At 35.4% G+C, this 27116-nt stretch overlaps 2 protein-coding genes across 2 annotated transcripts in view; one reads left to right on the top strand and one right to left on the bottom strand.

Moving 5' to 3' along the window:
* Nucleotides 1-20608, top strand: part of LOC137390375 (WD repeat-containing protein 90-like) — a 56486-nt gene extending 35878 nt beyond the window's left edge. Inside the window, 19 exon segments of the mRNA XM_068076708.1 lie at nt 581-729; nt 1584-1696; nt 1855-2028; nt 2918-3046; nt 3513-3649; nt 3801-3892; nt 4096-4307; nt 4896-5012; nt 5819-6043; nt 11613-11761; nt 12476-12737; nt 12863-12995; nt 13076-13278; nt 16725-16937; nt 18579-18801; nt 18892-19016; nt 19220-19369; nt 19498-19705; nt 20320-20608. Of these exon segments, the coding sequence (XP_067932809.1) occupies nt 581-729; nt 1584-1696; nt 1855-2028; nt 2918-3046; nt 3513-3649; nt 3801-3892; nt 4096-4307; nt 4896-5012; nt 5819-6043; nt 11613-11761; nt 12476-12737; nt 12863-12995; nt 13076-13278; nt 16725-16937; nt 18579-18801; nt 18892-19016; nt 19220-19369; nt 19498-19705; nt 20320-20474 (3169 nt within the window). The 3' untranslated portion in view covers nt 20475-20608.
* A 390-nt stretch (nt 20609-20998) lies between these two features.
* The window catches only part of LOC137390374 (fibrillin-1-like), a 63504-nt gene continuing 57386 nt past the window's right edge, over nt 20999-27116 (bottom strand). The window contains exons 41-44 of the mRNA XM_068076707.1: nt 26863-27036; nt 21724-21954; nt 21393-21586; nt 20999-21117 (exon numbers count right to left, since the gene is read on the bottom strand). Coding sequence (XP_067932808.1) covers nt 21076-21117; nt 21393-21586; nt 21724-21954; nt 26863-27036 — 641 coding nt within the window. The 3' untranslated portion in view covers nt 20999-21075. The remainder of the gene's footprint in view (nt 21118-21392; nt 21587-21723; nt 21955-26862; nt 27037-27116) is intronic.

Genomic DNA, 27116 nt, shown 5'->3' with positions numbered 1-27116 from the left:
TGCATAGTTTTGTTTACTATATTCGCTTTGATGCTATATGTGATTACCTGAAGTATTTATTATTGTTTATTAAACTCTGAAACAAATTAAACATGATACTACGTGCATATACTTACTCTTATATGAATATTTGGTTCGACACACATACCTACATTTTTTTTATGTTTGTACATGTTTGGACATAGATATAAACATAATATATTTTTGACATTTAAAAAAAATCAGAATAGATGTTTCATATGTTGAGATTTGAGTGTATTTGAAAGTAAGGAAGTACTGAAAGACATAAGATGAAAATATGATCCTTTAGGTTTTTCTATGCTTTTTTAGGTTTTTCTATGTTTTTTTTAGTGTTTTTTATGCATTTCTCTTCAAGCTACAGAAAATCAGATTCACCAAGAATGTGAAAGATAGCTTTGTAGAGAATAATAGTCAGAAAGTGCATGATAGTAGATTATTAACATACTGTAACTCTATTGGAAAAGTTATTAATTATTCTGTTGCTAGAGGTGAATATTGAGAAAGCTACAGAAAATATATCGCAGCACTGCTATGATTCTTGTGCAATATGCTGTTGCAGCTCACATAAGGGTTTGGTGACAGGACTGGCTTATACAGGGGATGGCAGCAGGCTTTTTAGTAGTGCGTCAGATGGTACACTCTGTTTGTATGACTCATCAGATGAGCAATACAAGGTGGTACGACTCCTTGGTGGGATTGTCGCTAAAGGTATTTATGATCAGTGCTTTCTCCTACTAGCCATTGTGTGCTTAGATGTTGGGCTTTTTTTTCACTTGGCTGTAGCAAGTCAAAATATTTAGGAATTTTGCTTCTATGCTGCTCGACAGAAGCTGAAAGCCTGGGCGATGCTGAGAAAATTGTGTCCCCAACCTCTGGCTACTAGCTCGTGCTCTTCATTGTATTTTCATGCAGCTTGTTCGGGACAAATGCAGATGAGGTTGAACAAAAGAAAAGGCTGGCAGTACAATTTTCAAGTAGTATTACCTTTAAATTAATTTTTTAAATGCACTGACAAGGAACACATAATGTACTTCATAAAAGGAAAAATTGGAAGAGTTATAAAACTTCCAATAATTATAGACATTATTCATCAGTCAAAAACTTACAATGAGGGCGCCAATAATAGTGACCGAAATAACAATGCACATTATATTGTGGAGGGCTCAGAAATAGTTTTTATATTTTATGAGAAATTTGAGAAAGTGCCGTTCTGTTTTTAAATATTCTGTTTCCAGTCCTTGGGAATTTATTTTGGCTAATAACTCCTTACATTCTAACTATGAAAGATACATAGAAATTTAGTGATAAATTCTATATGTCAGCCCTAGCTACCTTGTCATGTGTCTGTAGGATAGTGAGCCATTTTCATATACCTAGTAGCAGATGCTGGGTAATTGGTTTTACCATGCGTAAGAGAAGTCAACCGTATTCACCTGATTCACTAAGATTATCCACAGTTTGTTGCTGTTGCAAATTCTGATACCTTCAACATTTTATTTGGCCGCTACTAATTATTAATTCTTCTTACCTTTGTAAGATATTGCAGTCATTTGTTGTTATAGGTAATAAATACAGCCCGGATGCTCTCACTGTATCTCCTCATGGAAACTTTGTGGCCTTTGTTGGACCAGAGGCTTTCACAGTGACAGTAGTTAGTGGGACAACTCTCGATGAGGTATAATACATTTTATCCAGTCATAGGGTCAGTGAGTAGTAAGAACGATTACCTGCCCGTCCAAAACAACTATTTTATTACTGTTATTGATCATTATTTTATTGCTTCATTGCTGGTGTATGTGCATGCGCTACAATAAACTCAAATCATCTGCGTAGGTGATGCGAGTGGACATTACAACTGTCACATCACCAGTGGATGCTGCCAGGGGTTTCATAGACACGGCCTTGCGGGTCTTTTACACCCCAACCAACACGAACCATCTAATTGTGACCACAGAGAACAGCAGACTACTCAAGTTTGATGCATCTAGCGGGAAGTTGATTGCCGAAGTAAGAACATATCCAATTATAAATTCCTTGACTCAGTTTTCTGGCTTATCAATATGTTTCTACAAAATCTAATCTTAGATGCCTTGACAGCCACCACTGGTGGGCATCATGGGTTTTTTGTATTCTGGACAGAAAATTCGCCTTTAAAATATCCAAGTGACCTTTCGTGACCTTTTGTCACGAGTTCCAACTGATTAAGGACCAAGTTTCATACACTGTCTCCACTTTTTGGCCGGGTATACCAAAGCTTTGAAGAATTTTTGGACCTTTCTCTTTGCTTATAACTATCTTCCAAGTTTTATTAAAATGCACCATGTACTCTATTCTGGTGATCGCATAGCTACTGGAAAAATGTTAGGTAGCATTAAATAGCATCAATATGTTTATTACCAACAATAATGTTAAAAACTGCTATCATTAAGAAATTGAAAGATATATATATGACAATCAATAAATCTTTAATATTTAGATAGATGTCTGCTGTTGTTATTAATCTCAGAATCTCTTCTGTTTACATGCATATCTCAATATATTTTAAGACATTTAGTTATTTTCTTTATTATATATTTTATTTTAATTACATTTCAAAGATGATGAAATATTCCAGTCATTTGTTATTGAGAAATTCTTCATTGAAAATATGCCATTAAATTCCTAAGGAGTGTTTTGGAAATTTTCAATCACTCTTCAGTGGTATTACTGCGCGTTCATATTTAGTGATAAATCTGCTGTAATAATTTTTCGCGTTGTGCAGCTATACTGATAGAATGTTTTCAGTTCATGAGTTAAGAATTAAAGGCTTGTTTGCATTTGAGTTGAATTACAATGACATTGGACTCATGTTCGCTACGCATCACCTTCATGATACCTTGATACCTTCATGGTACAGATGGGCAATGTGCACAGAGATTCATGTACAAGTCTTGACATCTCAAAGTCTGGCAGGCACCTTGTTACAGCTGGAGATAGAGTTCTCAAGGTCTGGGATTATCAGATGAGACTTGATTTAAACTTTCAGGTTTGTGCAACCATCTTACTATATGTTAGTTTTACTTTTTTCATATGTGTGATATATCAGTAACTCAAATAATGAATAGTATAGAACCATTCTGTGTGACTTGTCCAAATGTGTATGGTATTATGATAAGTTATGCTTGCTTTGTATTTAGGCAATTTCTGCTTGCGTAGGTGTAATTGTTAAAAGTTCACTTGCAACAAAATTCACTTTACAGTTATTTGGTATCAAAAGGATTCCAATCTACGGCGTTTTCGTGATGGCTGCGATTAACTGTTCGTTTTTTAGCTTTTAAGAGCTTGTGATCACATTTCCACTCATTTTGCACCTACAACACAACAGAGTAAGACACGGTGAATCTTTTGATACTAAATAACTGTAATGTGAATTTTGTTGCAAGTCAACCTTTAAGGCATGTGTTTCTATTCATGGCTGATTGTAGATATGTGTATTTTGTTTTTCCTGACAGGTGTTTATAGGTGCAAGTGAAAGGATCAACAAAGTTTGCTTCAATCCATCATATAATGCTGTCATCTCTTGTGGAGAGGCAATCTTCATCTGGCAATTCCTCGGGTCTCACCCAGAAGCTGATGAAGATATCAACAGGTGCCATGTGTCTCCATAGGTTTTTGCAGTATTGTCATTTTCTTGCGTCTGTATGATTGTTTTATGTAGGCCAAGTAATAACTTCCTATTTACATATTGCTAGTAATAATTTGCTTCATATTCTCTGATGCATATTAGTTGATGTTTACAGTGATAATGAAGCCGAAGTCAGCATTAAACAAAGGGAAGAGGTCAATGCTGCACAAGTAAATGAAACTGATCGCCTTAGCCTCAGTCTTGCCAGTATGTCTTTCGTTAATCTTTCGTCGAGAACTTGCATTATTGAGCTAGTCACCCTATTTGCTGCATTTAAGAGTCTAAATTTTACATTCAGTATGGCTGCAGGCTGTACATCTACTAGTCTAAACTGTCTATGACTAGGCTGTTTGTTGTATGTACATATGATCCTTGTCTGACATGAAGTGTCTGTATTTTTCATTCATCAGAGGGGAGTGTTAGCCGCCAAAGCCTGTCTCCCTCAAACATAAGTCTAGCTAAAAGAAGCCTTGATACGTCCCTCAGTGCAGTGCCAAGGCAGACAGCACCGAGACGATTAGCCAGCCCAGACAAAAGTCCGATTGCCATGACAGAGCTCACACCCTTGTGCAATGCTAAGTCACGTAGTGGTGGAGAGGGTAATAGTTCTTTTCTTGCAGAGGTATTATACTATTTCATCTAGATTTCTATTATTAGTAGCTTAGTATTTTGATGGAAACCTTTTTGGTTGTATATCATCATCATAGCTCTAGTGTGCCATGTTTAATCTATAGCGTTTGAGCTCTATGATTTCATTGTTGTCACGTGTTTTCATTTGGATGCAGCTATACATGAATGACTATGCTGCCACTGTGGCAGCTTCAGGTTCACATTTTTGACTTTGTAAATGATAGAGTTAACACAGCCTCTTTTTTTTACTTCGGATAATTAACCTGATTGGTTACACACTATAATTCATTGCAAAACTGAATGTTTGATAGGCACCAATTGTTGAAGCATTACAATTTTTCTGATTTTAGGTTCAACTCTATTATAACTTGAATTTAATCTTTTTATGTTATTGATTGTAATATTAGTGATTTATTTTATTGGTTGATTTTCATCTCAATGGTGATCTCACACCATTGAGGTACACTCAATGGTGTGAGATCACCTACATTACAGTTCAAGCTGCAGTGTTGAATGTATAATGCCATTGATGTTTCACTCTTCATTGACTGACCAACTTAACACTTTTGTGTTTGGATAGAAACAAGATGACAAACACATACAAGTCTCGTCTGCTAAAAAAGACAACTTGGAATTAGCAAAGCCAGTTTGTAAGAAGCATTTTCAAACATTTCCAAAACCTTCCAGATTTGCACAGGTGAACCTTTTGTTTAAATATTTTGTCCTTATTTCTGGTTGAATTAGCTCAGTTAAATTAGGTTTTACCATTCAAACAGTTACAGTTTAACCTCTTTCTCATTTTATTCAGTTAGTTGTTGGAAAGAAACATGGTACTAACTGCTTTTCTTCTTATCATGCCAGAATCTTTAATATGTTGTCTGTCAGTATCAAGTTCTATATGTAATATGCTCTCCTCTTTTAATATATTGCTATTGTACCACTCCCTGATTCCTGTTGTTATCATATAAAACCATCTTCCTGAACTCTTCTGTTACCACTCAATACCACTCATGCAACCAAATATCACCACCTTTTTGGTTTCTTCTGTTGTCAAACGGCATAACCTCCTGGTCACATTTATTACTAGATATTACTAACCATGAGCCACTTGTCGCTATATAATACCAACCCTCCTGTGGTAACTAGTTACCATATGATAACACCTACTCGGTCTTTTTTGTTACCAAGGATATCTTCCACCTGGTCTAATTTATTATATAACACCACATGTTATGTTCCTTTTCTTACCGCGTATTACTAATATCTCGATCACTCTTATCTCCTCATAAAGCAATTTCATTGATACTTTCTTGCTACCATATACTCCCCTACTTAATAATTTTTATTGACACACATTTTAATTCACTTGTCGTCAGATAATTCCATTTTTGTAACTATGGCGTCACTTTTCATCTACTTTTACTTACTGTAAATATATTCTTTAGTCAGTTTAATTTTGTTGTTACCAGATAAGTCTCTAAGTTTGTGCGCCTTCTTTTTTAGAAGCGTTATGTTGCTCCTGCAGAACAAGCAGGGTTAAGGCTGAAAGCCTGTCTGGGCTATAATGGAAACGGCAGGGATAATGTTATTTGGCAGCCAGAGACAGGTTTTTTTGCTTACACCAATGGTTGTGTGATTGTGATAGAAGACCTAACGAGTGGTGAGCAGAAGCATCTCACTGGGCATATAGAAGAAATCAGCACTATGGCGGTGCAAGGGGACTGTCAGGTACAGCCTCTGTTTGTTCGTTTTTTTTAAAGATGTGATTTTAAAGATTTGATTGCACCATTGAAGTCATTCAAATAATATTAAGACCAATATAAGGCTTAAACATCAGCTACAATTTGATGTTATTTTTGTCTTTGTAGACTAAACCTGTCCAGAGATATAAGCGTTTGAATGAGATAATTTTTTGAAACGCTCAGATTCAAGCGGGTGGTTTATTCGTGACGTATACAGTGAGCGTATATGAAGGAGTCCGTGAGCGATAAATCTACTATCTTTTCTTTAGCCGATCATCAGCAAGAAATTTTTATAGATGAAGACCTCAACGAAAGAACGATCAATGTCACATTTTCTCAAACTTTTGGATTTGTCTTCTCTTAATAGTTCTGGCCACGAAGTTTAGTCTCTGTAACAAAGTTTCAGCAAAAATGATCAAGGTCCAGAGATATTCCTACTTAAAATAAACTAGCTCTTTGCAAAAATGATCAATGTCCAACGGCTACCCAGCAACAACAATCATTTTCCAGTCATGTGATTACTTTCAGCCAATAGTAACTCATACATGTTTGGGAATTTCCAACTTATAACGATCATTTTTTCTTTCGGACGTTGGAACTATTTAGTGTTATTATGGCTTTCGTAAGTACCTCTCAAGTTAGAAAACAGAGAATTACTTATGCTGAATATGTCAGCTTTCTCTATAAAATTACTCTAAAATAATGAAGCAATTTCAAATTTTTGTTTGAGAATTTCCAAACTGAAAACGAACATTTTTGTGTAAGTTTTGTAAGTGCCGCCCGTGTTAGAAAACAGATAATTATGTATGTTGATGACATTATTGTTAATTCAGATTCAGATTTTTGTGATTGCACAGACAATTCAAGTAGCAGCACTGACTTCAATGGTGGTGAAACTAATAGTTGTGTAAGAATAAAGAACATTGTTGAGTATCGCTTTAGCTTCTTGGCGATCGTAGCTGCACATAGCTTTAACAATGCACAAAGTGTAGATACATTGAATTTTTTTCATAGCACTAATAGGTAAAAAGTGTGCAAAAATTAAATTTATAATAAAAATGTTGTAGATATAGGTTCAAGTTGAAAAAATTTGTATACATATCATGAAGCAAAATCCACCATTTTTGGCAAAATGGCTGACAGTAGGACGATAGCTAAATTTGTACATAGATGGCAGTGAAAAGGTTAATAACTTGATATAATTGACAGAGGCAGTGGGAGTGAAGGGAAATATCCGAATAGTACCTAGAAGCAAAAATAGAAGTGTGTGCAGAAATGTGTAGTGTAATGCAAAACAAAATATTGCAGTTTTTCTAGGACACAATAAAAAAGTTGTTGTTGTAGTACTGTGACCTGTTCATTTTTGTTTGGTTGAAATTTGGATGGTAGAACCCCTTATTTTACTGCAATATAGTGTTTAAAATAAGAATATAGTATTGTAACATTATCACCTAATAAAACATAATGCGTAGAGAGTTGTCAATGATTTCCAAAGTAAATCGATCAATGTCCGTGTGGTGGTGTTAACTTAGGCCATGTTGTCCCACCCCAAATTATGTCTACCGCTTATTTGTCGATCACATGCCCAGGTAACATCCTTATTAACCAATAGCTAAAAAGTTTCTATGATATAAGTTGTAATTCTTTCTAAAAAAAGTTTGTAAACTTTAAAATGGCTATATCTCAATTTTGAACAATTGTGACATTGATCGTTCTTCCGTTGAGGTCTTCAAATGTTAACGCTAGTAAAACGCATCGTCCATGATATCAAAGATTCTCGTCGTTAGGAACTTTGCTTCGTTATTAGATCGCACATGCTGCGTTGTCTCGTTTTATTGACGAACAACAGAATTTTAACTATGCTTCCAATTCCATCCAAGGTGACCCAGAGTTTTCTGAGCATTAGGTTGTTAGAGGTTAGGGCAGACAGCCTATGTTTGGAGCTGACAGACGTCAGCAGCGTTATGCTGCAGAGGAAGATAGGAGAATGAAGGTAAATCTATCTTTAACCTTGAGTCTCCTATATATAAAAAACTAATGGTAATAATTTTACTACTCATGAATACATTTACTAATTGATAAAATTCTAACTTTTTTCTATCACCAATCATCGATTCCTAACTTTTTTATCGTTTCACTTAGCTATAATATTTGCTTCAAATTTTTTTAGCAGTTTTAGCTAGTAAATTATTAGAATTGTTAGAATTATTAGAAATGATTAGAATTTATGTTCACTTCTTACTTGTAGAAAGTGAGAAAAATGGATTGGTCAATGCTCATCTTTAACTCCCAGAAACAAAGCTTGGAATTGTTGGCTTGGCATACTTATGGTTTTGTAAAACATTTGTGTTCATTTTGTAATTTTACACTCTCAATCTATCTAACTCCCAAATTGAAAGCTTTCAGTAAATACGTACACGTTAGAGCGACATATCGATGAATGACATATATTTATTACATTTGTTTTGTTGGTGACATGATGTTTATATGGTGCCACCAGTGGAGCAGTCGTGTCAGTGTGGAAACTGCCATACACGGGAAAGAGAGACATGAATGTGTGCTGCACAAACCATGATATGTGGCATTCTGTTTCTCAGATTGGTCTCAAGTGTGTTGCAGAAGTGCAGGAGATTACAGACCTTATAAAAGCATGTCCATTGAGAGTGACCTTTCATAACTACCGACTCTACCATAATAAGTTTTGTAGCTAATTGTATTTATATTGCTGATAATTTTACTAGATTTCATATCACTTGCAACTGACATTTAATAAGTTATCTAACGATAATAAAAGTTTAATGTTTTGCTAGTACCCAAGTATCCAGATGCGGAATGTCTGAAATCATCTGAACGGCTGCAGGAACTATGAGATGTACAACATGGTATGTGAAGACAGAGGAAATCATGCACCTACAGATCATTGGTATTTTGGACATATCCAGAAGAACTTATAAGAGCAGAGTGGTGATCACTGCCAACCTACGTATACAACATACTGAGAGCTACATATCTTAGGACCAAAGAGGAAGAGGAATATCCAGATATGATACATACAGAGTTTGAGTTTACTGCAGTAGAGTAATTTGTCCTATCATATGAGCTGAAACTATGTGAGTGACCACCATAGAGTAATCTCCCCCTAGAGTGATAACAGTGCCTTCAACAACACGAGCGTTTCCGGTGCCAATAAGGAGTGTTTAGGTCACGCCCCTTTTTTGTGCTAGTCAATCGTAGTGATTGACTAGATCAATAACATCAACCATGAAAATGGTTAAACAATGATCATGAATTTCCACAGTTAATATAGTAATTATTGCTCATATTAAAGAAATGATGATTATAGTTTATTACTCTAATATATGCATATTATTTAAAGCAATTCAATACCTACATGACTTGCAAAGGCACTGAATAGCTAGTGTTACGTGAGTTAATACAATCAGTTACTAATAGATAAGATAGATAGTCATACTGGGGTTGTATTACATTGGTTTGATGGGAAGCTAATCGACTGCCATGAACTATGAGCTGTACTAGCCGGCGTTGCCCAAGCAATAAAAAAGTCTTTGAATGGAAAATTTATTTTTATATAACATTTACCATTGCAAGTGGTGTAGGTATTGAATTGCTTTTAATAATAAGCATATATTAGAGTAATAAACTATAATCATCATTTCTTTAATATGAGCATTAATTACTATCTTAATTGTGGAAATTCATGATTCTTGTTTGACCCTTCTCATGGCTGATGTTATTGTTCTGTCAATCACTATGATTGATTAGCACAAAAAAGGGGCATGGCCTAAATGCTTCTTGTTGGCACTAGAAACGCTCGTGTTGTTATCACTCTAGGAGGGAGATAACTCTATGGTAACCCCAACTTGGATGTTTTTAATGAAAACCTTTGCCAAGATGAAAATTTTTTGGTTTGTAAAAATTATATAATAAATTAATGTTGAAGATAATGCAAACACATTGATTTGCAAAACATTGAATACATCATAGCCCCATTGCCACCTGTGCCAAATTCTTGTCTGATGGATGGATTTATGAAGTGTAATCAGAGCTGTATTAAAAGGTACTTTAGCATAGCTCAACTCAATTCCAACGGATCAAATATTAAGAGCTACTCAAAAAATTTTATGCTCCACACTACTAAGTGAAAACAGGTGAGTCCACGCCACAAACCACCAACTAGGTGCAATAATGGTTTTATTAACACTGCCAGAATCGGTGGGTTAATTGATTTCAAAGAAATTGACATTTTTTGCGTTCACTGCTTTGGTCAACTCAAAAAACTGTTTGTTTTGTACTTGAATCAACTAATCGAATGTGACCAGTAAATTTTTTCTACAAATTGATACTAATAATGCTTAGATAACGTTGACTATACATGACTTTTTTTGGAGATGCAGTTGGTTTTGCCATACATTCGAACATATGATTTTCAAAGATTCGGTTTGCGTATTCATCTAGTAACTAGTTTTCATTATGGGCAGCAACTAAGAACTTCGCTGATACAAAGGCCGCGATGAAATGAGTTAACTGGACGACCTAATTACCGTAGACTGGCAGAATCGTAGTCGGTACTCCGATGTTTACACAGCATTTAGAGGAACCTAATATGACAAATCTTTAGTTACCCTTATTTGATACGTTTTAGATATTTATAATAATGTATCTATAGCTAGATTTCAAATTATATTCTAGCAATCATGAGCAAATAGAAAATAAAATATATGCCAATAGAGCCGTGTAGGACTAGACCTTTCGCAATAACCGATGCGAATACGAGAGATAGGGACAGGCTGTCTCACTATACACATCATTTTGGGCAAGTCTGGGCACTTTTTTTCTGAGCGTTTTATCGCAATCAATTTTTGTCCATTATAATCTTCAAATATCTTGACAATGAGATCGCCTGAACTACAAACAACATCTCAAATGATAAAAAACATCGATACTTTTTATTAAAATTAACTAAACTTTGGCGCAATCACATCTTTAATCAGTGAGACCTAAAGCACACCTTATTTGAAGTAGTATAGACACCTCCAACACTCCATACGCTTACTACCACTCATATTAAGGAATGTTTATAAATGCCATAATACATAGCGTAAATATGAGAGAGGCAAGCTTTACTTCAAGCTCAACTTATTGCTTGCTTAACGCTGTTTTTTCAACGCTGTTAGGCGTTACTCAGAACGAGCAGATAAGCCCTACATTTTGATTCCCATAGAGTTCATGACTGATATCATTGTGGGTTGCAACAAAATGCTATCTACAGTTAATTGTAGCACATTTGCGTGGTTTATGCTTAAATAAAATAGACTACTTGAGCTAGCTAGTGAAAATGAATAGTTGTTATACTGAATGATAGATTACAAATATTGCTTAAAACTCTTTGCCAACTTACTCTGATCACACCCATACAGGCTGAGTAGTTATACTACCGGCGCTTAATGAATTTCTGTGTAGACTCTCGTGTGACATTAAAAAGTAGCAAAATGTGATGTCGGTCATTTCTCCATTAAACTTTTATTAATCTCTAGGAGCTAGTATCAGCCAGTGGCAGCATTGAAGCAACTAGCACCTCGCGGAGTCAACTCTGTTTTTGGGATCTTTCATCCATGACATGTAGGAAGATTGTGCAGGAGCATGCTTACAGTATTGTGTCACTCGCGTATTCACGGGATGACAGGTAACAACCTCTGACAGCTTCTTCACTATTTGGAGAAACAATTACTTGCCGTGTTGTTGCAGATGTTAACATACCCAGTAACAACACCGTACACCGTCTACAAATTTGGTAACCTATAGGTCACAAAATTGTCGACGATGTGCAATACATGACAAAATAACAATGCAGTTGAAAGGTCTTTGTCTTTACTTGGAACTGTTTCATCATAATTTACTGTTCAAGATTATCATCATTGGTTCATGCAGACAGTTGTGACAATCAATGTCAATTCTGGTTAAAATCTGTATATTGAGCTTCATTTGTTTATCTTGCTATAAACCACTTTCTTGACAATCCAACATTGACTCGCTGCTGTAATCGAGGTTGTTCAAAAGATATCCTTTGACCAGTTGTTTTGTCTTAATGAACTGCAGCAAAGTACACCATAAACCTCGCTTCTGATATTCTGGCCAGTAGCATGGCAATAAACTCCTACCCACCTATTTGCATTCTATAATAAAGTATGGAATTTTTGAAATGGAGATATTGTTTTTATGACATTTGACAGTTCCGCAATACTGGCTGCTAATAATGCACATGTATTGCAGAAGTGTGGGGTTCTCTCTATATATGGAACATCTCTTTACATTTTGTATTACAAGCATGTAAACTTAGCCTACAAAGCTAGGCAGGTGGAGTTTTTAGACTGCTCAGTTGCCTTCTCAAAACTTACAGGTTTCTAGTCAGCATTGGAGACTACAGAGAAAGACGAGTCAATCTCTGGCAGACACAAACTTGCGTTCTTTTATCGACTACCGTTGCTTCAAAACCTATACATCATGTGACATGGGACTCTCAGGCTTTCAATGAGTTTGTAACTGTTGGTGATGATGCGTCTGTTTTGTTTTGGCTTGTCGATGAATTGACAGACAAGGTTCCCAAGCTAAGAGTTCAAGAACCTGAAAAGCCAGAGGATGTTGCAACTTTAGGTGCCAAGGTATAGTTTTTGTGCATTCTAAAAACAAAAGTGTTATGCTGTACTTTGCAAGTTTTGTCAAACATCATGATTGTGTCAACATTTGCTCATTGGGACCCATTGCTCATAGCTGTTGTTTTTTGCAGATTGATTTTACATCTGCCAGCTATGCGGGTAATGGGATATTATATGTTGGCACCAACCGAGGAGTCATTTATGCTTGGAATACCAAGAAAAACAGCTGCTTAATCAACTGGAATGCAGACACTCGTGAAATCGGTGAGTCTTTTCTCAACACCTTATTTGTCCAATACTGTCATGCTATGTGCAAAAAATAACTTGTAACTGTCTTTTTGCAGGTGCTATATTTGCAAAAAGAAATCAATTGGTTACTGGCTCATCGAATGAGAGAGCTCTAAAGTTCTGGTCTTGTGCGGGGCTATCTGAGCTACTCCTACCTTCTGTTGATCAGAAAAGCTTGGAACCGACGGTGCAGGTAGAAGGAGAGATGTCTCTTGATGGCTTTGTCACAGCCATGAACTTTGATGAGACACTTGACATGGTAATTGTTCATGTCACGTTCTAGTTAATTTTCTTTACACACGCTTCCTACATAAAAATCTTCTCTTCTTTCAGCATTGATAAACATTAGAATAATATAGAACTAAAAAACAAATTAATTTAATAATTATTAGCTTGGTTAGGTAACCATAATCAAAACATAGTTAATTTTAACCACCGAGTAGATCTGATAACTATAGTAAGATCTTGCCGGTGCATTAAAACTAGAGGCTGCGCAGTGACAGCAGTATCCGTAATATGCTTTCCGGTAAGGCAATACTTTCAGTTGTACGTCATTGTTCTACAGGTCATGAGAATAAAAATAATACTACGACACAATTTGTTGACTATTGGCTCTTGCTGACAAGTTTAAATTTTTGTTAGCAATAGTCATTTGCTAACCAAAATTAACCTTACCTTTTGGTAAGGTTTAACATATTTAAGGTAATTAACATAATTACCTTAAATAAATTTATGTAGATTTACCAGTTTTGCCTGAAAGATGTTATAATCTATAAGAGGTAACCATCTATCCAAGTTGCTGCGATGAGTCTCAAATGAAAAACAATTACAGTGCACCCTCAGGATATGATATTGATTAGTTCCAGGGTTGGCATTGTATGGTGAAAAAATCGTATGTAGGAGTATAGAAACCATAGTAATTATATTATGCGAACATTCCCTGGTAAAAATCGTCAAAATTTTACATAACTGCTGTACATATTAAAAACTAGTTACAAAATAGTATGTATGTTAATCGTAGTAACTATAGCTACCGACAGGAACTTTCTTGTATTCAGTGGTTATGATCTGCAATAAAATGTAGAGGTGGAACGAGACACGAGACGTCTCGAGTATCGATCTGTCTCGTATCGGTCTCGTCTCGACTTTACTATTGCCAAACTCGAGACAGGAAATAGAACTAATGCGCCTGCGCACGGTTGTTAAAACATGGCTTCTTGCGGTAGCAACACAACTCCATATATTGTAATGGATTGCGGGCAACTGCCTTTAAAGTTATACCCGGTCCGTTACTACCTGTTGCTATTGATTATGTTGGCCACTGAGTCTAATCATGTAGTCCGGACAACGGCCCTGTTATATTTTAGTTCGGTTCTGTGTCCTTAAAACAGATACCGGGTCGTATCTAATTACTCTTCGGATAATCCAATTTAATAAATAAGACTTTTGCGGGTAAAATGTCTGTATTTTATCGTATCGTGTCGAAACACCAACCGCCCTTCATAAAATTCGGGCCTCTTTTACGTATATACTACCAATCGCGGGTAAAACTTGCCCGGACGCGGAGAAACGAACGAAAGGCCGTGTCGACCATAGTCCGTGTTCGGTTAACAATGACGTTTTGTTAGCTCAATATAAGAATATACATGTACATGTATACAGTAATTAATATAATTTCATGAGTACAATTTAAATATAATTCACATACTACAGTTAATACACAAACAACACTTAACATTAATGAAACGATAAGAATGAAAGTGTTATCGCGTGTTCTTTTAGTTGCGGTATTTCTTTCTCGAGCGCCGGCTATCGGTTTCATTACATTAAAAAGTAAGAACTATTCAATAGATGGTAAAAATATACATGTACAAAGCAATATGTTTATAATAATTATGATCAATCAAGCTCAAAATTCTTAGAATATATAACTTCGGTATTTTAGAGCTGTTTGTGTCACTTTTGTTTACAAAAACTACATGCATATCACTATTAAAATGTTGTATTTAAATCGTTTACACCAGGTGAAAATTCAATTTAAAAATAGTTTTATTAATTTTATATATACCAAGTAGCTAGTACTTGTGTAGTGAAATCATCACCAAATGCTCATTATTTTACTGTCTCGTGTCTCGAATTTTTACAAGACAGTGTCTCGAGTCTCGTCTCGAACTTAAAAAACCTGTCTTGTTCCACCTCTAATAAAATGTAACATTATTATGTACCAGAACGTTCCGTAGGGAGTTCTTACTTTCAAGACAGACATACGTATAACATAAACTTTGCATTCACCTTAGGTAAGTTCAGCTTACTAAACAAACACTAAAAGCTAAGTTTTAATACCGGTATGTATTTTCAACTATTTTACTGAATTTCAACTTTTTATCCCTAAGATTTTATCACTTATCAGTTTCAGTCTTCGCTTTCACTATAACTTTCAGCAGGCCGGTTTAAAACTTTTTTCAACCTAATTCGGCAAAAAATGCTTGACCAATACTGTTTTCGTAATGAAATGGATTTTTGTTAACAAGTTAGAAGAAGTTGTCTGACCTTCTGTTTAAAGAGATTGCAACTCCAGCTTTGCTACTAGTTTCTAAAGGGAATGTACAGTATTAACGGAGTTGCTGAACTGAGAGAAATTGGTCATCGTGTCTCTTTCAGGTGCTGTGGAAATATTTTTGGCAACAGCCTTTTGGTGTCTTTATTATTTTGACACACGTAATAAGCAAGCCAAGCGAAAAGTTTTTTGAATTCGTATGGTGAAAAAAGATTCGTATGGTGAGGTGAAAAAATCATCATGTTCCACTTCGTAAGATGAAAAAATCGTATGTCAGGGTAGTCATATTTTGAGGGTGCACTGTACAGTGCACCCATACGACATTAATTCGTTGCGGTGTTGGCATCATATGGCGAAAATGTTATACAAAAAGGTATAAAAACCTATAGTAATTATCTAATGCAAGCACTCGTTGGTAAAAACATCAAAATTTTATATCCGTAATATAATTATTAAAGATTAGTAACAAAATAGTATATTAACCTTAGTAACTATAGTTAACTTATAGTTAATCTAGTAACTCTAGCTTTGTTGCATCGGTAATCACTTTCTTACTTCTCCCTCAACGACGAGACCCAAACATAGAACCCATGGCTAATGAATTACAGTTATATATGTAGTTATATAGTTATATACATACGATGTATAATCAATTAAAGTTCATAGCAAATATTATATTAAATGTTTAAATTGATAAACTTTAGCGTACTTTTCACTAATTTTCGTTTCACATGCAATATCCAGCATTAAGTAAACATGAAGAATGCTGAACTGAGAGGGAGAGCAAGCATCGTATCTTTTTTATGCATTGTGGGATTGATTTCGGTGAATAGCATTTGAAATTTAAATTTCGAGAGAAAGTTTTGCCAATATCATATGACGACAAAAATGTCATAAGGCAGTTGTAAAAAAACATCGTGATCCACATCATAAGGCAAAAACCGTATAACAGGGACATTGTAACCCGAGGGCACTGTACTATTTGACATGGCTATGGAAGAGTAATCTAAAAAATTACAAGTCTTGAGAACATGTTTGCTGATGCCGAGATTAGTAATTTGATTTAGCCATTCTGAACACAATGTGTTTGAGCGATTGTTTCATGCTCTCATCGCACCACTTGGCTATATATATATATATATTTGCAGGGAATTGTGGGTACAGACATTGGTAGTATCTGGTATGTCAACTGGCAGGAGCAGAGTTGTGTGCGACTTGTCACAAGCAACCCAAGCAATATCAATGCTATCCAGTTCTCTAATGACAGCAGCAAGTTTGTGACCTGCGCTGATGATGGCAGTCTTAGAGTGTGGCTTCTTGAGGACAAGGAGCAGGTGCTCGAATTTGATGTGCCACAGCAGGTAAGAGCACTGGTTCTTTTGTACTCTAGTTCATTTATAGGTTGACTTGCAACAAGATTCACATTACAGTTATTTGGTATCAAAGGATTCACCATGTCTTACTCTACTGTTTCGTAGGTGCAAAATATGTGAAAATGTGATTACCGTAAATACCCGCATATAGGATGATACCATGTATAAGAGGCAGTGTATATTTAACCCCAAAAACGATGGAAAAACTGAGTAACTGTGTATAAGATGCATCCTAATTTTAGTCCTAAATTTCCATTAATTTTTATAGAAATGGTGGTGTTTCAAATAAATATTCGTGAAATCATTCGACGTTCGTCGAATGATTTCACGGAATCATTCGACATTTATCATGTCGAATGATTGGTGACAGCGATCAGTGCTGATGTTAGACGCTTATCGATACCATACAGACATTGTCTTCATCCCTGGCAGCGTGATCAGTATTTTGCAACCGATGGATGTCATTGTGAATAAGCCATTCAAAACAGCAACTGGGCTGAAATGGGCTGAATGGATGACTAAGGGCGAGCATACTTTCACCAAGGGCGGCAACATCTAAAACGTCGGCATGCCTACAACCTGCCCATGGTGACCACGAGAATAAATATTGTAAGATTGAAATTTTTATAATAAATTTTCGATATTATGATAAATGCGTAATTTTTATAATAAAAGTATCCACGGATAAGACGCACCTGAGTTTTCAAGTCAATTTCTTAAGAAAAAAAGTGTGTCTTATACGCCGGTATGTACAGTACAAGCTCTTAAAAGCTAAAAAGCGAACAGTTAATCGCAGCCATCACGAAAATGTCGTAGATTGGAATCTTCTTTCTAAAACGGCTCCTATGGGGTGTAGTTGGACACGACGGCTTCTGTTTAGACTTTCATGCAATCTCATTCGTCGAAATATTTTCACAAATATACTTCACGCATTCAATTAAACTATGTCTATTGTTCTTACGTGTCTATTTCATCATCATTGTAATACTGTCACTTTGAGCACTGATATCTCAAAACTTATCGTAAAAATGCGTTTAATTTTTTATCCTTAGCTCGAAGGAGTGCATATTGTCCTCTGATAAACATGACGAGTCTGTTGGTCGCCTGTGATAGTCGAAAAATGCTGCAAAAATTGTGCGCGCCATTTGGCAGGAAGTATGGTTGCATGATCGGATTACGACTGGATGATTAGACCAGGCTGAAATGAAACTGTAAAGTAGCGAGCATCTATATTTGATACGGGCTTTCCGGTAGTACCCAAAGTATTTGTCATAAACTAGTGCTACGAGACGTTTTATATTGAGCCTTTTATTGGCTTTTAATTTCACGTGATAACATCACGTGTTAAAACAATAACCACTGTTTGAGTACGTCATCGAAATAAAGATATTTCAAACTACGGCGTTTTCGTGATGGCTGCAATTAACTGTTCATTTTTTTAGCTTTTAAGAGCTTGTAATCACATTTCCACATATTTTGCACCTACTGTACAAAACAGCAGAGTAAGACATGGTGAACCTTTTGATACCAAATAACTGTAATGTGAATTTTGTTGCAAGTCAACCTTTAAAACATGTTGCAATTACAAGCATATACTGCAGTTTAGCACTGACCATTGCTATGTTGCAGCGGTGTTTATGCGCAGCCTTTACACCTGTCTCAATGCTACATGATGTGACTGGAGTTGATGGAAGCTCTTATGTTAAACCGGATGGACAACGATATGAGTCCACTCTGCTTGCTTCAGGCTACGGGGATGGGACCCTTCGTGTTTTTGATACCAACAAAGCAGAAATGCTATTAAAAGTACAACCTCATAGACGAGCAGTGACAGCAATTGAATATGGCAGCAGTAAGTACCCATTGTCAATTCTTTTCAGGGTTACGTTAAATGTTATTATATAACCTATTGTTAACATTGTGGAGTGATGTTGTTTTGCAGCAGCTGTATTAATCTCAGGTGATAGTGATGGATTCATTGCTCTCACAAGCGCAGTAACTGGCATGACCATCAGGATAATTAATGACCATAAGGGTTCACGCATAGAGAACATTGACATCGCAAATGTGAGTCAATAGAAATACCTTTACAAGCATCCTAGGTTACTTTAACAGTTTCTGCCGTAAAAAACATCGTTGTGACTAATGTAGAACTGTCTATTACAACCTCTTCACATACAGGAATATGTAAACCGATTTGTCATACTTACAAATTAGGCTTTCTTATCACTTTGTTCATATCATAAATCTTCCGCTACTAATTGCCCTAGTGGAAGCAGCCAGTCATTGGAGGAAGCAATACCTTTTGGTTGGCCTCGAGCAGTGACCAAAGAGTCAGCATCTGGTCTGCTAATTGGGAAAAGGATCAGTGTACTCTGATTGACTGGCTATCATTCCCATCACCTTTGCTTAACTCTCAGGTTTGTGATTACGCTATGTTGATTGATAATACGCAATGTTTTTAGCAAAACGGAGGTAGTGAATTTGATTGCAGCTGCGATTTAATCGGCTTGCTAAAGTATAAATGCTACCGTGACTATTGCTTTAGGAATCTATTGGACGTGGATGCCTCCCTCCTACGATTGCACGGTTTTCTACTTGTGAGCGGGATATTGTAGTATATACTGGTTATGCGATGAAAAAGGCAATACAGTTCTACAGCCTATCTGAGAAGTCGGTGATTCGGAGCATTTCTCTGACACAATGGATCAGGTGTCTGCATGCAACGGGATCTCTCATTGCTACAGGTGTTAATGGTAAGGTGACGTCTTAAAGAATTTAGTAAATTTATATAACGGTATAAATGAAAAGTTGCAACTGGCGATCTGGGCTAGCGATACGCATCATTATTACAATTGCAAGAATACAAAAATCTTTATAGCTCCCTTGAATTAGGAAGTTCAAGTTTGCAACCAAGAACTATTTGCTGTAAACAGGTAATTTATCAGTACAGTACATACATATGCAAATGATTATAGCAATGCAATAGTGGAAGGAGATTTTTGACTAACCAATGTATATGTTACAGATTCAGAAAGTTGCGCTAGTTTCAGATAGGTTTCTTTATACAATTAAAAGCCATTTCATTGATAGGCAATTAAATAGTTACGTAGCCCTGCTACTCAACTGGCTCCTAAAAGACCATATGCCTTTTTGAATTTGATGACATTCAATTTTTTCTTTGTTTTGCTAAATGATTTGATGTCATGTTATCTGATGGTTGAAGTCTAATTTATTGAGCGTATTTCAATGTAATGTATAAATTGCCCTCTCACGTATCTCTAGATCTCCTTATCGATTCTATTTCTAAGGGTTTGCTGAATGGTTAACTGAGTAATTGCCATTTGATTCTAAACTCTACTAATTGCAGAGAGGCTTGTGAAGCTACATGATTATTATGAAGGAACCTTTCAAGACTATATTGGACATGATGACTCAGTTACTCTAGTCAGATTCTCTCCTGATGGCAAGCACCTGATTTCAGCTGCTAACAAATGTGTAAACCTCTGGGAAGTGTTACTATAAAATTAACATTTCACAACAGTCTATGTATCTTTATCATATACACCTATTCACTCAAAGCTATGCTTCCTATTTATTTAATGAATTGCTTGTGCAGTTTTGGTCTCATACTTTTTAAATGTTGACTTGTATGTATTGCGTGCTTGAATTTGCTATGTATATTTTTAGATGAGTATGGTGTGAAAAACATGTGTGAAGAGATGAGTAAATCACAATACATTTTAAGTGATTGCAATTCAACTCTAGCATATAATGCAAGAATAATGGAAGTTTTAGCGCTTTTGAGGTCATACTCAGGAAGTGTGTGGGAATCACATTTTTGAATTGTTGAGTCTAATCATACTTGGTAGACAGTGATTTCATTAATTAATATTACGACAGCATGGAATACATGGAAGGCATGCATTCAAAATCAATATTGGTTCGATGTTAAAGAAGGCACCAATGTTCAAACAAACATTTTATTATGTATATGATAGACTGCTTTGATTCATTGACAAAAACACGTATTGATTGAAGTTGGGAAGGATTTTGGCACATACGTGTATTTACATATTACAATGATTGTCAAGTGCACAGCATATGGCAACATTATTGTTGAAGTCTATTCCTTTGGCATACAAGCACACGACTCGACACTGTTCACCTACAAATAAAGATTATTGTGTATGTCTCTTATAGCCAATTTAATGCCTTATCCAGATCTACTACGCAAAGCCATAACAAAAGTTTTTTCAAGCAATATTATTAGTCTGGAAAGCCACAAAGCAGTAATACAGTTGGGGCTTAAAACTGTGATGCATAGAGAGCTTGCGTAAATGCTGCCGGGGCAGACAAGTTAATTTTACTACACTTACAACTGCATGCCATACACAATTAAGGTGCCCGCAAAAAATAATGAATTTATGACATATATCTCACCTTCTCTACCACAGTGGAATCGTTCTTACATCTTAGAGTTACAGGAATTGTGGTGTTAGCACTGGGTCTGCAGCATTCCCCTATTTCATCTCCACAAGTTCCTTGGCACTCATGACGAGCCACATGATATCTGCTCTGGCAATTTCCCACAGATATTACCTCAAAGGTTGGGATTGTATGACACGAGGGCAGGACTGCAACAGATACATTACTAAATACAGGAATACCGCTAGATTGCTGTGAAGTAATTACAACCAGGAGACTTACACCTTACTGCAAGCACAGATTTTCAAATATTGTGTGTAAATGGTGCTAGAATGCAATCACTCACCAGTGCAGGATGCATTTAGAAGAAGGGCATAGGGCAAGTCATTCACACAGGAGATATGTTTCAAACTGCAGAGATTTGAATAAGTACGTGGCTCTCGGCCCATAAGCTGTCCGCATACCTCCTCCCTAGGCGCTTTGTCACAGTTGGTGGGGCAAACACAGTATGGAAGACCAGATGAATAAACTGTGCAGACTGCACCAGGTCGCTGGCAGTTATAACCATCACAAGCATCTGTGTGCAAAAGTTGCCTTGATACAATCACTTGCTAGGTCTGATAGCATATTATACAGTATTCCAAAAAAGAAAATTTTCAAACAAGATTTTATTTATGATTTTTTAAAAGTGAGACATTGTATGACACCTGAAAATTTTTGAATTGCTACAAGCAACAGCCTGCTAATGCTAGCACCTGATAAATCGTTCGCAACAACCATATATTGTGTTTGGGTGAGTACAATGAAGATTAGCTTCACTTGAAGCAGTTTGAAAGAACCCTAAACTAACACACATAGTAGTGTGATTCTGAAATGTTAAGCGCTAGCCAGCTAATCTCTTTTTATGTTGAGCTATCGAAAAGGTTGCGCTAGAAATCAACCAGGAGTCTGACTAGGCTGGATTCATTAGATGACTTAATAATTATTGCGCTCTATAATTTGCTCCTCTCGTTCTAAAATTTTTTTGTATAACAATGATTGATAATTGTCCTGTCCTAACCGTTGTCCTAGATCTCATGAATTTAGTAAATTGGCAAGCAGTTCAAAACTATTTGCTAACAGATGTTCTTGCAAAGTGCTTGTTTAAAACTCTTTTAAATCAGGTAAAAATTCATTCAACAGCAGTAAAAGTTAATTCTATCATGATCGATTTTTAATGACCGCCAAAAACCATTATTTTTATCAAATTTTGTGTGAAGATTAGATGCAATTGATACACTCAGTGTTAAATCATGGCAAATTTTCAATGATTTTAACTCTCCAACAACTCATTGCTATAATACTTTTTCATAGTTTTTTATACAACCAAAGCATCAAACAGTCACTTTCCAGTTTTACCGCAATGCTTTGTCTGCTGAGTCACTGTGGTTTGCAAACCATTGGCAATAAATAAGCTAAGTTATTAACACTGCCTAACTAGATCTAAGCTAAATATTTTACAGTTTGTAACTCTACAATTGCACATCAAACTCATTTTACAATGTTACTAAAGTGGCTACTATTTGTCTGAAACCAATTTAGATTAAATAATAATCTCAAGTGTTCAAAGTTAAGTGTTTGTCTGTTGTAGTTCGTATGTCCAGTTAATAGTGATATGTCTCAATACACGCTCTTGCGGTTCAGTGCGCCGTTAGAGTTCATAATGTGTAATGATTTGATGCACAATTATTCCGATGTGTGGCAAGGTATGGAGCATGGTGTAGTTGGTAGTTCGCTTGTCTAGAGATCTGTATATCTGGGTTTGATTCTTGTGTGGTTCAGTCTTTTTTCCTAATGCTCTTAGCATGGCTTCGGACAAACGCAGCTCTTATAGAAAAGTTAGTCAAATTCATTGGGTAAAACAACTTAGCCAAAGGCAGCTACTTTACTTCCCTGCCACTGCTTATAAACTGTTTTAAATTTTGAGCAAATGTTTAGCATAAGAAGTCAGAAATGTTCTTCAACTATCTGTTTTAGCTGTGCATGATTTATGCATCGGACGGACATACACAGAAATGAACAAACATCTTCATTCAAAAGTTAGAATAGTGAATGTTGTATAAGTTGATTAAAAATAAACTTTCTATTCAAAACTTTTCTATTACTCGTACACCCCAGACCTTCAACTAGTATAAGCATAAATTAATTTGCATAAAAGATTTTATCTGAAGCTTAATGAAATTAGACTATTTTTATTTGAATCAATACATCATTGCAGCACAATCTTGCAAAAGAAAATAACAATATACATGCATATCGCGACATTCTTAATTGATGCATGGTGGCTGTTCAATAGAGGCCTGACACACAAATTTTGCAAACACTGCAATAATGAGCTTTTTTTCACTTTTTTATTTATGCTAAACCAACCTCAGGTTTGCTTCCGTCAGTCTGCTATTTATGCGCTAGTATGTTTAAATTTTGCCCGATTGTAGATCTTTACTGCTGCCTACACAATGCTTCATATTATATTAAGGTATATAGAAAAATAGTAAAAGATGAGCTATTTTTATATTTCTAGGGCAGTCAAAAATAGGAAAATTTGAATACCCTTTTTGTAGCATATAAACAAGCCTCACAAAAGCAAATTGAGTTTGTCAAACAAAAAATAAAATCCAGCCTTGTAGCCACCTCTACAATCCAAACTTTCCACATGTGACATAAAATAAATTGATGGATTTCAGGTACACCAGGACTTGCGAAAATAGAAAAATGTTTTCTTTGAAGTAAATATCAAACAATAAAAAAACATGAACAAGCCTCTTTAATTAAATCAATTCTTTACAAAGTCTCCAAAGCCAGTTAGTAGCTAGCAAAAGAGAGAAAGCGAATGAAAGCGAAAGAAAAGAAAGCTGGAAGTGAGAAGAAGTGGAGAGACCGGTAGTAGTAATTAAAGATAAAAGTTTAACGAAATAAAATATAAAAACTTTACTACAGTGGTACCTTGAGATACAAATTTAATTCGTTTTATAACCATCGTCGTATGTTAATTAAATTGTAATTCGAAGCAATTTTTCCCATTTGAAATTATGTAGTATGTATTAATGCGTTTTAACGATATGAAACCACCCTAAAATACAGTTAAATAACATATAATATAGCAATTTGTATATAAATACACTAGTAATAACGCATTTGATAATATAATAACATATTGATGTATGATAAATGCCAATACAATAATTATAAAAGAGGTTTTAATGTACAGTGCTCACCATAGTAACAGGTGAGGTGCGGCCTGAAGAGCGGAAGAGTGGCAGGGAAAGATTTTATCTCTTTTTATTTACAAACAAGTAATAGTTAATCAAACCCAAATGAAAACATTGCTAGAACATTGTAGAAGGATTGCGGCCATATTCATTTGCCAAGTTGATGATATGAACACCATGCTTTGCTATAATGTTACACTTATCTTCCATCGATATTATGTTTTTAGGCTTTTTCTTTCATCACATTTGTCTTTAGCCTTGAGACCCATGGTTGATAACATAATAAATGTGTATAATCCAAAATAAAATGAATAAGCAAGCACATGTGAGCGGAGCGACGGACAAACAAGCTAAGCAAACGCACTGCTCCCTAGCAGCGCTCACGGCAATCATCGATTCGTATCTCAAGTTTTCCATGTATGTCAGAACAACATTGTTAGAAATTATCATGTTGTATCTCAAATAAACCGCATGTCGTGGCAATCGTATCTCAAGGTACCACTGTATATAGAAACTTAGACTAGCTTTCTATCATGACCTTTACCTATGCACCGTCCGCCTCTTGTACACCTCAATTCCTCTGTCTTCAATGTAAAGAAGATGTGATAGTAAAACATAATTTTATTGTTTATTACTTAAATATATAAAGGTTTGGTATTTTTTCCAGTTTTATATAAGCCAATTGCTTTAAAGCTACATGTAATTCCCTGAAGACTTAACCATTGAGTTTTTTACATGTAGGTTGAATTAAAAGAAATGCCACCACAAAAATATTTGCTCCAGCATGTGATGATTTCATCATCCAAAGCAAACATTAGAAAATATCAACTTTGTATGTCGAAGTTTGACTGTAATATTACACTTTTTTTACTGTTCTTTGAACTATTAAAACAGTGGTATAAAATTGTTTGCTACTGCGAAATATAAGTTACAAATAGAACGGCGAAAGATGAAAACCTAAAAATTGCGAAGCATAAATCTTGAATGTTTAAAAGATATTTATGAGAATGCGGCTAGATAAATGAATATGGAACTTGCCATAGCAAATTGTGTGTGGTGATAATTGGTTTAGAACATGACCAGGAATAAAATAACAAAATGTAGGCAAGTGACCTAATAAATTTACTTACAAAACAAGAGGCTCCCTATAGTAATATTAACAGTTATCACAATTCATGAGCAATTATAAAATATTTTTTTAATTCTGTATACCGGATAGGCGTATAGCCTGAGAGAATACAGGCATTTTACAAGAATTTTCAATATAATGCGGCAATCAAAAGTTTTTTGTCAATGGTAAAACCTTTCTAAGCAAACCGATAAATCCATCATTTTAAATACTATGCGGGATTGGATTCACTCAAATTTGGCTGATGCTAAACGAAACAACATAATTTGAAAAACAGAAATGAACTTATTGCTAATAAAGTAATATATATAACATGTCTATATATGCAAAAATAAAGCTAATGATTTGCAAGATGCATTCCTATATGTTATAATTTACTTTACAACACACATTGAATGACTACAGTGGTGAGCCTTGTAATAAGAAGGATATAATGAAGCGCTAATTGTTGTGACAGATTGTGATGTACTAAAAGTTGCGACATGTCACTGAGCAAATCTTCAAACTTGAGTTTAATAAGCATAAATGTTTTACCCTAGGACACTTATATTTTGCTAGTATTTAGTTTCGTGAGTAGCATACAGAGTAAAATTTTGCTGCAACTTAATTTCGCAGCTCTGATGAGTGCAAAAATATAGTGATGTGAAAATAAATGCAGTGGAACAAACATAATTTGAGTTCTCAGGTTCAGTTCACCGATAAGAAAAGAATTTCAATTTGGGACTAATTTGTAATTGTGAACCACAGGTAGAATGGTGTGGGCAAGGTCAATAACGCAATTTGATCGCTTGCTGCCATTTGTTTCTTGGACTATCAATGAACGAAGCTATTTAATTTTGCGTTTTCGCTCGTTCGTTATGATAGTTTAGTTTCGCACATGAAATTTTTGCGAGAGGATGACTCCGCGAAAACACGAAAGTTAGATGATGCGAATACATAAGTGTCCTAGGGTAATAAGATTTGTGTCATTAATAATAATTTAATTCAGATAAAATTGTCAATTTTTTAACAGAGAATGTCTAGAAGTTTACAAAATACCTAAAACTGCTTTTTGATTTGCCCTAAGACTATCATTGTTAATGGGCACCAAAATGAGAGGATAACTCACCGCCTTTGCAGAGCTCTCTCTCACAAGTGACTACCTCATGCTCTATCTTGTTATGTAAGCACTGAACTTGACCCGCATCTCCCACATAGCTAACGTTTCTATATCTGTCCTGATGTCCAATACCACATGTGACATCACATGGTTGAAATTCACTCCACTCTCCCATTTCACAATCTGAAAGTCATTTTCATAAAATAGTATTAATGGTATATTCACATTTACGATGATGAAGAAGTTTTTAATATTTATTATTT

The sequence above is a fragment of the Watersipora subatra genome, chromosome 3 (genome assembly GCF_963576615.1).
Source record: "Watersipora subatra chromosome 3, tzWatSuba1.1, whole genome shotgun sequence".
In the NCBI taxonomy this organism is placed as follows: Eukaryota; Metazoa; Bryozoa; class Gymnolaemata; order Cheilostomatida; family Watersiporidae; genus Watersipora; species Watersipora subatra.
This window is presented reverse-complemented; position numbering and strand designations above follow the sequence as displayed.